The sequence below is a fragment of the Melospiza melodia genome, chromosome 4 (assembly GCF_035770615.1).
Source record: "Melospiza melodia melodia isolate bMelMel2 chromosome 4, bMelMel2.pri, whole genome shotgun sequence".
NCBI classification, from domain to species: Eukaryota; Metazoa; Chordata; class Aves; order Passeriformes; family Passerellidae; genus Melospiza; species Melospiza melodia.
The window spans coordinates 75,552,798-75,568,787 of record NC_086197.1 but is presented as its reverse complement, the minus strand read 5'-3'; the positions used below and the strand labels follow the sequence as shown (position 1 = coordinate 75,568,787).

The window sequence follows — 15,990 nt, the reverse complement described above, 5'->3', positions numbered from 1 at the left end:
GATGCAGGCTCCTGGTGCCAGCAGTGCTGTCAGAAGCAGGGTGGTGAGATCCAGCCAGCTGCCTGCACTTCCACAGCCATCTGTCCTGCTCCTGCACAGCTGGAGCGGCCAGGAGTTAGTCCTCCACGCTGGGGGAGATACAGGTCTTGCTGTGCTACCTTAAATTGAATTTAAAAATAAAAAAAATAAAGTCTGCCTTGGACTTAACTGCATGCCTTAAATGGGAAGTTTTAATAATGGGCCAACAGCAGCAGTTTGAAGTATCTTACTGAGGAAAAGGTCACTGTGCCCATAAGTTATCCCAGCATTTGATCAGCGGAGTCTTTTCCAAAGACTTTAAGACTCATTATTCACTGCTTATAAAGTCACTTGAGATATAATAAGTCTTTTTATAGTAATGAAAGAACTCCCACAATTAGCCAGAAGGCAGCCATCTATCTTTTTAAACTACTCGGTTCAGAGGAGACCAGGAGTTTCAGTCGTCTGTGTGTGGATGAATTGTTATGACAGTGATAAGTGTAACATTCATGTGGCGATGCCAGCCGTGACTGGGGTTTTTTTCTGTTAGTGAAATGTGGAGTATGACTCCCTAAAAGGAAAAAAGTGACTACATGTTATTTAGAGTCCTAAAATCTGCCATTCAGCCTCTTCCATTATTCTTTGGGAACTGCAGATGATTAAAGAATGTCATTAATTTGGTCTCCTAAAACTTTAATGGCAGTTACCTTTTGAAGAGCCTCTTCTCTGAGAAAAGTACATATCTTGTAAGTGAAATTGGAGAGTGAGCTTGTGGTGGAGCAGAGACACCATGAAGTTCACAGAAGACTATAGCATTCAGTGCAAAGGCTTAGAGATAAAAAATGTTCGTTCTGAGCACACAGGCTGGCCTTTGATTGTATTTTTCCCATCATCAAAGGATTACTGCATGTGGTAGATCTCTTGAGAGATTTATTCAATGCCCTATCCCCAAACAGAAAAAGTTTGCAATGATTAATGTAATGAATGATGTCCTAATTATATCAAGAAGTAACACACGTATTTTATGCATGCCACAGCTAGTTTAGTCTTTATTGCCCTCAGGCAGAATCTTAATATCATCAAAAAAACTGTTTGTCAATATTAAAAGCAATTTGCATAGTAAATATACCCCAGCCTTGCAACACTACCATCTGGGTTAGCTGAGCATTCGTGTTGGTACCAGGAGGTGCTGGTGAAGGCAGACCTCATGAGTGCTCAGCTTTCCAGCTGTCACCCTGGGAGGATGACAAGTTCCCAGCCTGTGGGGAGGGGACAGGTTCAGTGAGAGGGCAGTGGGAGGTCTTTGTAGAGAAGAGTTCAGGAAAGGAAAGATGGCAGGTTTGGGAATCAGCAGGCGTGAGAGTCCTAGGGAGTAAAGAAGGGCCTGCCCTGAAAGAAAAAGGCAGAGTGAGAAGAGCCAACAGACTAAGAGAGAGAACAGAGGCAGCAAAGGGAAGGAGGAATGAGGATGGGAATACAAACTGGAAGAGCATGCAAGAAAGATAGTGATTGCAGCTAATCACAGGTCTGCTGGGTAGATTAAGGGAGTTGGAAAAAGACAACAGCAGTTGATCACAAATACTTGTCTACCAGCAGTTGTCTCCAGGCAGCTCAATCTGAAACTAATGCAGTAATTCTTGAATTTAATTTGGTGATTTCATTTCACTCACACGGCAAATGCAGATAACACAAACCAAGAGAATTGCAGATAATTATTATGTTCACTCTTTTAAAACTTAAATGAATTTTTTCTGAGCTCTTGTACTTTTTGAGCTGAACTTTCTGAGCTGTTCTGATGTTGTTGGACATCAGCATTAAAGGACTTGAAAGGATCTTTGTGAGATGTGCATTGTTCTAAAAGACAGTGATGATTTGGAGGAAATATTCTCCAGTTGCAGCGACTGCCAAGCTTCATGTTATGAAATGCAGAAATTAAGTTTGCATTTTGGCTACAAATTAAAGCTGCTGAGTAATGATTTAAAACTTGTTGGAGCAGTGATAGTTATCCTAGAGATGAGAATTGTAGCATCCAAGTCGTTTTTAAGAGATGTCCCAAGGTGAGGGCCCAGAACCACAAACAGTCTTTAGGAATGGAAATGTCCCTTGCAGTGTTAGGGAGATTGAAATGCTCAAAGGCATTTGTACTGAATGATCACTGTACCTCACCCAGCCAGCTAGAAGCAGGCTGCAGGCACGCACCTAAAACACAATCAATTTCTTGTACTCAATACCATAAATGCATTTAGGCAGTCGATACGTTTGGGATTTAAAACCCCAAAACCTTCTCCCAAAGTTGGGGGGATCTTCAATGATTGCTTTGCTTACAACAGACTTGAATGTTTTTTCAAAACATGGAGCATGATTCTGCACACAATTTTGGGAGATGCTTCTAGCAGTGCTTTTGTTTTATTTAGAGGTGACTGAGTAGAGAAGGCAAAATCACAAAGAAAAAAGATACTGAGTTTCTATTTGTTGGAGAACCAAAGTTTCACAAGCACAAGGTATTAGTTACCTTGCTCACTAGTTTGCTGTATTAACTGCAGATGTGATGAGGACTATTTGTCCATTCTTTGTACATCTGCCTGGGACAATTTTTTCCATTCCAGTTTGAAAATCTTCTGAATTCCCTAGGACATCTTGTTGGGCAATACTTCCAGGCAGTGTCCAGCTTTTTGCTGGAGTCTTTCCAAAATATGTCATGTCTGTCCATCATAGAGAGAAATTCTAGCTGTCAGACCTGCCCTCGGATGCACTGATCTCAGTGAACAACTCTGACAAAATGAAGCATCATCTTGAGGTCAGTTGAAAGGAGGGTGCTTTTCTTCTGGCAATTGCTGTTTAAAATTATCAAAATTGTCTAGAAATCACTGGGTTGTCTCGCTCTGAGAGGAAATTTTACAGACTGGAAATAGGTACATTTTTATGTTTTCCCAGTTTTTGTAACCTTTGTTTTGTCTTGCTCAGATAAAGACTTACCCACTGGCTTTTCAGCCACAGTAGATTTCTGCTAATTACTGGAAAATAGAGGTGGTGTGCTGGTTACACACAGAGATGCGCGGAAGGCTGCAGTACTGAGCCTATCCAGTATTGTTGAACCACCTATACAAACCAGCTATCAAACAGCACAAACCTCAGCTCTACAGGTAATAGAGATGTAATTCTTGTTATAAGCCTGTGGTTCAGCTTGAGGGAAGCAGCCAGAACCTGCATGTTCAGCAGCTTGTGTAGCTTTTAGGAAAGATGACAAGATTTCACAGTCAGGGCAGCAAAGGATCAAATTGGAACAAGAGTCGCTTAACTCACCTGGCCAAGGAAGAGAAAATGTCATTAACCAGCATAATAGAAGTTGTGCCTTTACTGAGCTTGCATGAACTCTGACTGAGATAGTGGTATTGGATAATGGCTGAATTTGCTGTCTTTCAGATTAACTTGCTGAAGAAATGCGGCTTAGTACTAAACTGTAACCTAAAATGTCAGTGTGTCAAATGCCCTTCCTGTAGCTGAGCTATCACACGAGTGTTAGCAGAAGACTCAGTGTCCTCAGCAGCACGGGTGTCACTGGGAGCAGCTGACAGGCTGGCACTGTGACATGTGCAGTGCCAACCTGTCCTGCCCGGGGAGCCTCGCAGCTGTTGGCCCTCAGCAGCAAAAGTTTTCTAGAGTTTCTGTATGCCAAAAGCTGTAAATAAGGAAGGAAGCTGAGATGGTTTTGTTCTTTTTTCTCTGTTGCCTGCAGTTAGGAAGGGCTCAAATTCCTGTCCTAAAGAAGGACTGGTCAAACTTAAGGACGGTGTTTGATCTTTGTGCCAGTCTGCTGTCCAAGGATGCACCCAGGGAATGGTAGCCTGGGTGTATTTAGGGTGAGAGACTGAAGGTGAGGAGACTGCTGTGATGAGAGCAGATTTAGCACCTGTCAGGTCAGGGGCATCTTCTGCATGGGTGTTGAAATCTCCTAGGACAGTGAGCCTTGTGTGAACTCCATCATCATGTCAGACAGCATCTCTGTCATTTAGCTAGGAAAGCTGTGTGTCTAGACATCTCTGCTCTTGCAGAACGCTTCAGTTATTCTTCCCATTGCCTCTACTGAATAAATGAAGTGTCCCAAAGGATTTTACTTCAGCAGAGGTGATCTTAAATTTAAACTTGCATATGCCAGATATTTGCTGAGGGTAGGAGGTTATCTCATGAGCTGCTTATGATTTTGTGATGATTGTATTCACATGACTATACATACTTTTTCCTTTTTTTCCCTTTTTTCTGCTATTTTCCTTTTTCTCTTAATATGGAAAAAGTAAAGACTACTGAAAACATTTACGTTTCTGGCTCTTTTCTTTCAAAAATTCTGCCCAGCATTAAATCAAGATCAAGAGCAGAAAAGTGTTAGAAGACAGACAAGGCAGTTTAAATTTTCAGTCACAGTCACTTAAGTCCTGGAAGCAGTCTTCATTGAAGGACTGATTTTTTCTTCACCTTTTCTTTAGCACTCATAACATTAAGATAATCTAACAACCATTTTTCTACATATCTCATAGTCACTGTTTTGGTATTCAGTCCTGTCCTTCTCTGCTGCCCACCTCCCTGTGTGGGAACAGCCTGTGTGCACTGGTGCTGGCATTAGAAGTGGCAGTTGGCCAATGTCAGTTGATGTTTGCATGGAAGACAAAACCATTTCCTTGTTTATTTTCTGATGCTGATGAAGTTTTGCATGTGGCTGGGTTTAGAGCAAGAATCCAAAGGGGATGGCAAGGATCCAGGCAGTAGCCACTAGTCACTCTGGGGGAGATGTTGACAAGTGGCCCAGACTTTGCAGTGTGTCCAATAGCCGGGGATGGGGGAGAGAGCTTTCATTAAACAAAAGCTTAATCAAAGAGGGCAGGAGGATGGTTTACATGAGAAAAGATATATTCTTTACTTAACATTCACAACTAGCTTGTGGATTAATTAGCCCATCTGCTACAACAAATGTATTCCCTTGTCTTTGTGTTGACTGTTAAAAGTGACTGATTTCTCTATCCACTTAAAATAGTACCCTGGATTCCACTGAAAGTAACCTTTCAGAGGCGAGGAATTTATTTAATCGTCCACTAAGAACCTGTAAATGGCTTGTTGTAAATAAGTGCTCAGCTGTCTTTAACTCCCAGGGTAACTGTATGTGAGAGTTAAGTTGGGGGATAATGCAGGAAGAAGATCCTTAAAGAACCTGCAGGGAAAGTGCTTCCAGCCCCATATGTAGTACTGGCTTCAGGGTTTTAAAAAATTCTCCTCCGCCCCAAGTGGGCAGGACAGCTGCCAGCATAGAGTAATTCAGCTATAGATTTTCTTCTGAAAAAGGAGGCATTTGTAAATTATGTGACCTCTGTGCAGATCGACAGAGTGTGTTGATGAACTTCAAGTGACAATTTAAACAAGTATTGGGTCCACTGTGCTTGTGTTTCATAAGAAACCAAATAAAGGAGAGAATGTGTTTAAAGTCATCAAATTAAATAGGCATTTAAATGAAAATAGAGGTCAGACATAGGTTCCCAGGATAAATGAAAATGTGTATCTTTTGTGATTTTTCACATTCATGTGATTTTAAAATATTATTATTATTTAGAAATAAAATTTGCATGTAAATGGCAATTTTGTGAATTTATGTCTATTTCCTCAGAATAAGTGATAAGTGTAGACTGATGTGAATAGACAGAGCTTCTGGTTTTCAAAAAAAAAAAAGTGTTTTGTATGCTATCCAAATGTCTTTTAGATTGTTGATGTGGATCTGTGATCAAATGGTTATCTTGTGCCAATATCCACATGGTTCAGCTGGGATACAGAAGGATTGTGTGTTTTATACTTGAATAGAGGAAAAGAATTGATACATTGCTATGTGGTATTTATTCCCAAACATGCACTTTTAGGAGAAACACCATATAGTTGTCTGAAGCTGAAAAAGTATTGAAAGGGACTAGGGAACCAGGAAAATAATTTTTTTATTAGTAGGGCCTTAGGTATGAGCGTCCGTCAGACAGCCTATAGGCCACTCTTTTTACAAAAATCACAGACACTGGAAAACTGTGACCTTGATAGGATCTGAGTTAGAAACAAGAATGAAGCAGAGACTGAAGAGTGTCAGGAAGACCCAGGCTTGAAGCTTTGTCTCGAATTGCCTCCATTAGATGGCGCTGAGTCTGAACACCCTGGCAGTGTCACTTGTGCAGGGAGGGCTTGCAGAAGTTTTCTGCTGGGGGAAATTTCTTTGGTTTTCTTATAACTTATTTTTTTATTTGACAGCTCTGGCTTTTCCTCTTAGATACAACTGATATTTTCCGACGTAAATTATGTTATAATTAGTTATGATTTTATGGATGATAGTCTAAATGATAAAACTATAACATTAAATCTTACTTTTTTTGCTTCAGTTATCAGACAGACCAGAGATATGCATTGAGTTTAGGTGAGCAGCCTAGCTGCCTTTTGAATTTGCCTGGTCACAGTCTAGGCTGCAGTGGTGTGGTACTTTTGGGTGCCCCAGGCACTCAGCATAAAGAGTTTTGAGCTTTTATATGTACAGAAATGTGTTCAAAATTTGTAGGCTTCTCATCACTGCATCAGGTCCAGCTAGAAAGATCAGCTGACCTTTACATTGGTGGCTACATCACATTACATTTATTTGGCACATCCTTGTGAGTGACATGGGCGGGAAAGGGCTGATTCTTTGGAAATTAGGCCAGAGGAAAGATGATGCTACCTTGTACTTGTGCACATACTCTGGAAATGTACTGACTTGATATGTACTTGAAATTAATGATAAGCAGTGTCCTAGCCATGCACATAAATATGATAGGACTATGGTTGCTTTTGTCCTTTTTGACAAGAAATTTCCAAGAATTTCTTGAATGAAGGAGTGATGTGGCAAAGAAATTTTCATTTCCACCACTATTTGCAAACATTGCGGAAAAGTAATTTATGGGTCTGTCCCATTTCTGGGGAGGGTTCATTAAGTTTTATGAAGTTTTATGACACATTGTCTATACAAAGAAGATAATTTGAGCATGACCTTGCAGCAGACTCCTATTTCTGATTTGCTGGCAGTGTAGAAATTTTCCTGGGAATATAAATTTTAAGCAGGTTTTGGTGCCTTCAGGTAGTCACATTTCTTACTAGAAAACCCTACCTTTCTACCCCAGCACAGGATCATCTCATTTCCACAGTAGCTCACAACAGTTAGGTCCTGTGTAGCAGTCAACAGGGGTCCCACTGCTCTGGAACCAGTGGAATAGTATTTTCTCTGTAAAGATGTTGCACAGCCCTGTGTTCAAGGGCTTAGCTACTGACTGCCAGTGAGCAATTACCCTTCGCATTTTGTAGTGGGCTGATGCTTGCAAATCTTGCCCCAAGCACCTGAATTTGTATAAATTTAGCATAATCAAACCTTGCAGTTACATTATTTTAGGCCTCATCTAGACCAGGAGGAATTTGCTGCTTTGCCTGCTGCAGAGAGAAACCTTGGCACAGTCTTTTAGTTTTGCCAAGCTATGCTACATTTGCAATGTAATTTTCTCTGGTTGATTATTTGTCTGTTCATAGCAAATTATTTATTGAGTTAGTTCTCCTTCCTTGAAAGACCAGCAGCTGACTGTGCTAGTTCAATCTTCCTATCTGTGGTCTTAATGGTTGTATAATGGCCATAGCAGATAAGTGACAAAACATAGAAAATTGGCCTTGTTTCTTTTTAGACATCAGAGACATGTTTATTGACATCTGCATTAATAACAGTGCTATGCCAGAAATCCTTTAAAACAATTGCATACCACAGAAAATGCTGAAATTCAAAATTAAAGGCACCCTTCCTATTTTAGCTGTATTTTACGAAGTTAATAAAATAGGATAAGAGGAAATAATTTAAATTACTTTCTAAATATTGGGGGTGTTTCACTGTGTTTGGATTCCATTGGGTGGGACGGTTATGGAAGAGTTCAAACCATTTCTAATTTCTGGGAAAGATTAAAGAACTTATTTCTCCTCCCAGCTGTGTTTTCCCTCTTGCATGGATACCAAAATATGCTCATCGATGTCATCAGGGGCTTGATGCGCCGCACAAATAATTCATCCCCCTATGTTTTACACCCATGTGTTTATGCTGCCTTTTCTCTCACCCTGGCTGTGTTCCCTGTTTTCCCTAGGTCAATGGGAAGGACCTGTCCAAGGCCACTCACGAGGAGGCCGTGGAAGCTTTCCGCAATGCCAAGGAGCCCATCGTAGTTCAGGTGTTACGACGAGCCCCAGCTGCCAAGGCTCACAGCGGCTCTCAGGATGTTCGGCTCATGGATGCCAGCACTCAGACTGACATCACTTTTGAGCACATCATGGCTCTGGCCAAGCTAAGGCCTTCCACACCACCAGTTCCAGATATCTGCCCTTTTCTACTTTCAGATAGGTATGGTTTATCTTTTTCTGCTGTTTACCTGCGGGATTGAGGCATTGTAGGGATGATCTTTTGGCCTTCTCCTGAAAAATCTCAGGAGCACTCTAAATAAATAATAAATGTTGTTGATAACCACTATCCCATTCAGGCTTCAGTGACAGCTTTCCTAAACTCTGCTTGTAGATTAAGGCTACAGGGAGGAATCACAGACATGTTTACTTTGTGTTTATGTATCCGTTCATCCAAAGCTAAGCCCTAGTCAAGAAGAAAAACACTTCTGTATTTCAAAGTACCAAAAAGGCTTCTTCAGACCTAGGAAGAGCTTGTCTTGCTTTCTTTTCTTCCAATTTTTTTACAAAAACAAATCAAGGAAACAAGGGATTTAATATAAAGTTCCCCTTATCAAAAGCAAAACAATTCCAAAAATATAGATATCAAAAAGTACCATTTCATCTGTCATATGGCAAAATATATTAATTAAATTATCTCTCTTTGAAACTGAATTGGATGCAAACTCCAGCAGGTGGTGCTTATACATAAATAGGGTGTAGGGTTCTTCCTCTTTTAACCCCACCTCATAAATAACATCATGTCGTGGGTGACCTCAGATGACCCTACAGATCCTTTGTAGCCTGCCAAAAAATATTATAGCCCTAGAGCCTTTTCACTGATTTGCTGGCATGTTGTGTGGAGTTGCAGAATTGATGCTAATGCAGAACATGACACTTTTAACTTTGATGTAGGTCCATTTTTAGAAATTCTGGGCTAGATGGATTTGACTTACTGCTGACTGCTGCACAGCAAGGAACAGGATACATGTATTTCTGAGTTTTTACTGGGTATTTCTAAACTCTGGGCTACTGTGATTGAAGTTCCTGTGCCCTCAGAATGGGGAAGAGTTTTCAATCTCTGCTGAAATAGGTCCACCGTGGATACTACATGGTTGGGATCCAGCCTTGGGTCTAAGGATGTTGTAAAGACCTCATTCTTTGTGTTCCAAACCCATTTAACAGTACAGTTTACTGACATTTGTAATTGTGCAGTTGCTCAAGTGCACTTCACCATGTTGTTACCACTTTAACACAAGAGGATAATGCAAGTTATTTTACATAAATTCTTGAGCAGTTTGTGAGCCTGATATGGCCTGTAGATTAAGACTGTGACCAGATAATTAGTGAGTTGCCCCCAGCCATGACACAACACCTGAATCTGGAGTTATGTACCTTTATGGGTGTAAGAAATCCAAAATGTCACAGTGAAGCAGTTTGGTTCAAACCAGATCCTTATAAGAAATCACCCTGTGTAAATATGCCTAAAGATGAATCCAGCAAAATGAACTGAATCAGAGCATGAGCTTTTCAGGGAAAACAGCCTGTGGTGCTTCTTGGCACTGCCTCTTTTCAGGTACTTGGTTCTTTCAGGTTGTCCAGCCATTTAGACAAGCATTTCTGAGATGAGAAAACTATGAAGTGAGACTGGGTTGGCAGCAGGGGGAGGAGGTGACAGTGGAGGGGGGTGAGGTGGGACCTTTTAATTTAAAAAAAAACATATTTTCTCATCTATTGTTATTGTACTGCTTTGTTCCACATAGCTGCCATTCTCTTCACCCAGTGGAGCATGAATTTTATGAAGGCAATGAGTATCTTTCCAGCCTGCCTGCTGATGCAGATAGAGCAGAGGACTTTGAGTATGAGGTAAGATCATGGGCACACTTCACCTTCTCTTTCTGTTATTACAGATATGACATTTACACAGCTGATAGCAGGCTCCGCTGAGAAAAAGAAGAGTGGGAATACTTCTTAAAAATCATCACAAAAGGCAGTTTTGTGCTATACCTGTGTGATGTCACCAGATTTACTGGAGATAGGCTAGGGTTAGGCTAAAGATGTGAAATTTGAAAGCAGAATTCTGCAGTAGGTGACTACATACAAGTCTAGGAGTCTTGTTTAACATGTTCTGTCTTTTTGCAATGGAAACTGTAACTCAAATGCTTCTCTTTAGTAGATTTAACACTTTAAAGCAGGCCTTTCCACAAGTGGTTACTGGAAGCTCAATTGCTTTCCTCCTCCTGCCTCTAATTTTAAGAATCAATTGTCCTTGTATTTCATGCATTAGAAATCAGTCTTCTAGATATTTGGGTGCGTGCTTGAGTGTTTTTAAGATCATGCTTCAAATTGGACAATGAATATAGTTTTTATTACTTGCTCTTTGATATTTGACATTGTAAGTATTGCAATTATAAGAGATTGTGCTCTGTACCACAGATCTCCCTTTGCTGCTAATGTATTGCACTGTCTGGTGACAAGGGTGGATGTGTTTCTGAGTCACTGGAAAATCATTATGTGAAGCTTCCCAAAATGATAACATATGATTAGTGATGTTGCTCTTCATTAGATTTTAATTTCAATATCTAAATTATCTACTTGTCAGTCAGTCATTAGCTTTTCATGTTTTCCACTGTCATCTAGTAACAAAATATTTATAGGAACAGGCACAAGAAGCAGATGGTTCTTTTTATTATTAAAGTGCTGAGTCTTTTCATAAGTTCAAGTTACTCTGTTTTAAATAAGAATGATTATAAATAATTTAAAATCTTTAATGCAAGATTAAAAACTTCTCACCTCCCTGTTTGCTCTACTTTAAGGAACCCTTTTAAAGGTTTCATATAACTGGATGGCATTTGGAAATTAAATGAAAGGCAAAAGCCTTGGCAAATACTCAGTGAGTTCACTTTTATTGTGTCTTTAGCATCTAAGACACTCAACTGCACATTCAGCCCATTGCTCTTCCAGCAGACTGGGGAATCTGGAAAATCAAATAACGTCTACTCAGTGGATCTCATCAGAACAAGCAAACTTTTATTTGAACTCCTCAAAAAATCATTGCTATGGATAAGTGAAATGATTATTTCTTCCCAGTTGGATTTTGGTTTAGGGTCTCACAGCATCAGAGTCTCAGACTTTAAGCTTTATTTTGGCTCCCCCTGTGTAATACAATATTAAATTTCTCTGTCAAGTGTGTTTGTTCATGATGCTTGTTCCTGAAATGTAATAGAAACTATTTTTTTCTGGTAGTATGTAATTTAATTAGTAATGTAAGCATCTAGAATTTTTTTAATGGTAAAATAGAAATAATTTTCAACATTTATATATTACTATCAGTGACAATTTTTAAAGGGTCTACCTGGTGGAATCAAGTCCTCTTTGTGGCCATTATTTATCCCTAATAATGGCTGGCATAAATGCTGTGACTACAGTAAATGTTTGGACAGGTTCTCAGTTGCCTGTGTTCTCTGCTAATCACAACATCATAGTCATTAATTTGCTGTTAGCTGTGATTCAGTTGCCTAGGGCATATTCACTGAGTGACTGAAATAAAGTGTTTGATGTGAAATTTAAATGGGAAAGAAACTGTCTAGACTCCTTTGAGAAGAATGTTTTCTACTAAATATGTGCGTTTTTAGGAGGAACAAGAATATCTCACAGCCTTTAATTAGCAGAGCTCTAAGCATTAAAGATATTCCCAAAGTTTAAGCCCATATGGTAATATTATGGTTTAGGTTACTCACTGGTTGTATTATCTGCTATTTCAGGTCCCTGTAAGAGCTTATTAAGCTCCCTTGCCATAACCAGGGATCTGGAAAAACTGAGAGCATTGTCCTCAGAGTTATACATCTCCATCCCAAAAAAGAGTCTCAGAGTCAAAAAGAAATTCCCAGCTCCTGTTGCCAGTCCTGGGGAGAAGAAGCAGGGCAGGGGTGGAGTAGAGGCTATGCTCCAATGCTAAACTTACAAACCTGTATTCGCCCTATGTGATGTGGGCATTTTTCCTCACTTTCCTTTGGAGATCTCCAATTAAAGACCAGCTTTTATATTACTTCCTGTATTAAATTGTCTCAAAAGTGTGTTGCTTTGTTTCTAGATTTTTAACACATCATATCCACCATCTTAGGGTGAAAGCAGCATGGAGAAGGGTGCAGAAGCCCTGCTCGTGCCACCCCTCAGTCTGCAGGCTGGATGGAAGAGCCACAGAGTGTTCTCTATCTCACATTGATTGATTTGTCCTGTGTTTAGGGGAAAGAGGTTTATTGTTTTTACTGTGCTTTATTTAGAAGGATGATTTTATCAGTGTTCCTTGATTTTATAGTTGTTTTTTCATTTGTGACAACTTTCTGGTTGAACTTTAGCTAATCACACACAGCCAAAAACTTGTCTGCTGTCAAGAGCATGGTTCTGTTTCCAAAATGCACATTAATTTTCCCATTGTACAAAAGGATGGAGACAAGTAGCTCACAGGTCTCCATGGCAAAAATTTTAAATGGATTAAAATCCAAATGTGGAGATTTCAGAAAGAAATTGAAACAAGATAGTGAGCAGAAAAAGAACTACAACAACACCTCATTATTTCCTAGAAATGGTTTGTAAATGAGGAATGCATCAGTTCTGAGACAAAAACGCAAAATATATGGCCACATTAGGAAGTAAGGAAATAAGATGATTAGCAAAGGGGGCGCTGGAAACAAAAATGTTTTCCAAGAAAGGGAAATACCTGAAAAACTGTGATCACTTTGGTTCTTGCTTACAAATATGTGCTAGTGTTTAAGTACCTGAACTACCACCATAAGAGCCCAAGAGGAGGATCATATGTGATGGCCAGGACTGGGGCTATGGACTTACACTTGCAGTGGTAGGATTAGACACTTATAAGACTCTTCTACTCCAGCTGTAAGCTAGAAAAACCCCGTGGGCTGTGGTCAAATTGTCACACTGCAATGAACTCAAGTATGAGCCAATTGTCTTGGAAGGATGCACTCCCAGGGAGGCTCATTAGGCTCCATACAGTACCACACTTTAAACAAATGGCTGGGAAGATGATGAAGCTGGGGGATTTTCATCTGCCAACTTGATCATTCTTGTGTTGTTACTGCAAAAATTGTCCTAAAAGAAATCTGAATTGCTGGTAGATGGTAAGGCAGAGCCCACATCAGTCAGTGTTGGCAGAAAGGCATCAAAAGATTTGCAATTCTTGCATAGCCAGATACTTATGAGGACTTTTAAGAAGCAGGAAAGTGCTCCATTGGACTTGCAATCAATATCACTGAAAGAGAGCCAGAGATATTCAGAACAAACCCACCCAGCATGACTATGAGTGGCTTTCTGCTGCTGAACAAGTGAGTTTAGATTATAGATCCCACTTGCTGGTTCCAATGAGGTGAAATGACTAAAAACATCACAGTCCCCAGTAAATCTGTGTTAAACTTTGCTCTAAAATTTGCCCTTGTAAGATTAGAGGATACAGCTACTAGGGAGGAATAAGTAAGCTAATGGTGCACACTTAATAACATTTCTAAACCTACTATCCAGGAGAGGGAAACTTTGTATACTTGTTTCAGAGCATTAACAGTAATACAGAAATCAAGGGGACAGAGTCATTGAAATGATGGGACAGTTACAAAAATAGGTAGAAAAAAGATAACCAACAAAGAATGTTGTGAAGAGAGAGCTGGTCAAAAGAAAGTATAACTGATATCTGGTCCTGTGCAAGGACCAGATGAGACTTGTCTCAAGTCTAATGAGACAAGAAAATAAAATGTTACAAGCAGGCACAAGCTGGTAGTGCTGTTTAGTCACCAGGTCCTTATCCATGGGCAGAGACCTTCATCCCATGTATGTACTGAAGAGGCTTTTGAGCAAAAGCAGAATGGGAGGTGATTGCTTTCTGCTGGGGGATTACAGCTTTTAAAACCTCATACATCTCAGATAGGAAAAGCCGAGGATTTCCAGCTGAATGCTTCTTCCAAACAGCAAAAGCAGACATCCCTGAGAAGGAATAGAAGTGGTTTGCATTTTCTGTTGTTGCATATCTGAGGAAGACTATACTTAAATTTGCTGTCAACATTGAGGTGTTGTTTTTTGGAGGAAGGTTGTGTGTAAGTCAATGTGAATGCACAAAGGAAGCCAGAATAATTGCCTGAAATACTTTCTAGCTCTGATTATTTTCATTTCTAGGCACAAGTGATTGTTTCAGCTTTCAGGAGCCTGGAAAATTATATCAACAGTCCATCATATCAGGAGGGAAACATTTCAGAGTGAAAAAGGGAGAATGGCAACCGTTGTGTTAGCCCACCTGTGTCTGATTACTTTAGTTCTAATGCACACCAATGCTAGGCCTGATAGAGTGGGACAGTTTTAAGACCAGTACCTCTGAAAAGTTGCTTAGGATAGAGTTGACCTTATATGAAATTATGAGGTATTCTGATGCTCTTCACTTAGAAACCATTGAGCAGCTTTATGTTACTTTTTTGCTCAGTTACTTTTTTGTGTATATCAGTAAGCATGCAGAGAGCCACATGAATCATGTGCGGGTAAAATCTTTCTGTGGTCATGTTTTATGGAGCCTTTTGTGTCCAGGCAATGAAAGGATAAGAGTTCTTGGAGGAAAGAGCATGGTATTTTGAGAAAAAGCCATGTGAGACTTTTCCCACTTGGAGCATGAGCTGGAAACTACACACATGCTGTGTGGATTCTTCCCATCCTATAGAAAATAGGACTTCTGGAAATTAGAATATTCGTATGCAAGTTGCTGTACTGCATCATCCTCCTCCTGAGCACAGCAGTGCATAGTTCTGTGAGGGTTGGCTAATACTTCAGGGCAAAAATTATTACTCTTAAGATCATGTTCTGATTTGTAGACCCAAGGGACAGATTTTTCCATCAGAATAAGGAAATAAATGTGTGTGTATGCATGTTGAATGCAAATACTAATTTATGGTTATGCACAGCCATTCATTTAAATGTTTTGATAAGTATTTGCACTCATAAATCTGTTAACTGTAAATTTAGATTAGTCTATCAAATTTACTATTGGTCTGATCCAAACCTGCTGAAATTCCTAAGGTTTTGTATTGACCTGAGCATTTCTGGATCAGATACTGCCAGCTGTTTTCACAAACAACTAAAAATGGGTCTAGAATAGAGATGAACTAGAAACCTTTTGGAATTGGCCATAAGTCTTTGTTTAAACATCTTTCCACTGAACAAAGTTGCAGAGGGGAAACTTTTACCCTGCTCTTCTTATTTCTTCTACTGTATCTGAGCATTGCAGTAGATACAGTGCCGCAGTAACATGTGGGTTCCCTCTTCCAGTAATACTCATCCCATTGTGATGAGAGAAGGTATTTCAGGAGCAAATTCAAATTTATCAGTTCTGTGACATTACACTTTTGACGTGATTGATTTTTATTGGCATTTTTTCCTTAGAAATAAAGGAGTAATTTCAGATTAGCAGTCTGAGTGAGGCTGTTTTTCTGAATAAAGTTACTTGAACACCTATAAGTATTTATGGGTTGAGGCTCTCCTGGGCCACTGAAGAGTGGTCTCAGTGATATTCATTCTCAGTGAACAGCCCACCATTGCTGTAATAGTCCAGGAGAGACCTGCCTGCCTGGTGAATTCCTATTTAAGACCTTTTCAACACATGGATTACTTAAACAATAAAACAAACAGATCTGTCTATCTTGTGAATACATATTTAGGGCCTTTTTAACATGAGGATTAGTGAGCTGATGG

General features: G+C 39.8%; 1 protein-coding gene across 2 annotated transcripts in view; it reads left to right on the top strand.

Annotated features, from left to right (window-relative positions):
- Nucleotides 1-15,990, top strand: part of PDZRN4 (PDZ domain containing ring finger 4) — a 228,898-nt gene that overhangs the window by 180,784 nt on the left and 32,124 nt on the right. For both annotated transcript variants that reach the window (XM_063155207.1, XM_063155208.1), the window contains 2 exons: nt 8,181-8,434; nt 10,014-10,116. In XM_063155207.1, the coding sequence (XP_063011277.1) occupies nt 8,181-8,434; nt 10,014-10,116 (357 nt within the window). The remainder of the gene's footprint in view (nt 1-8,180; nt 8,435-10,013; nt 10,117-15,990) is intronic.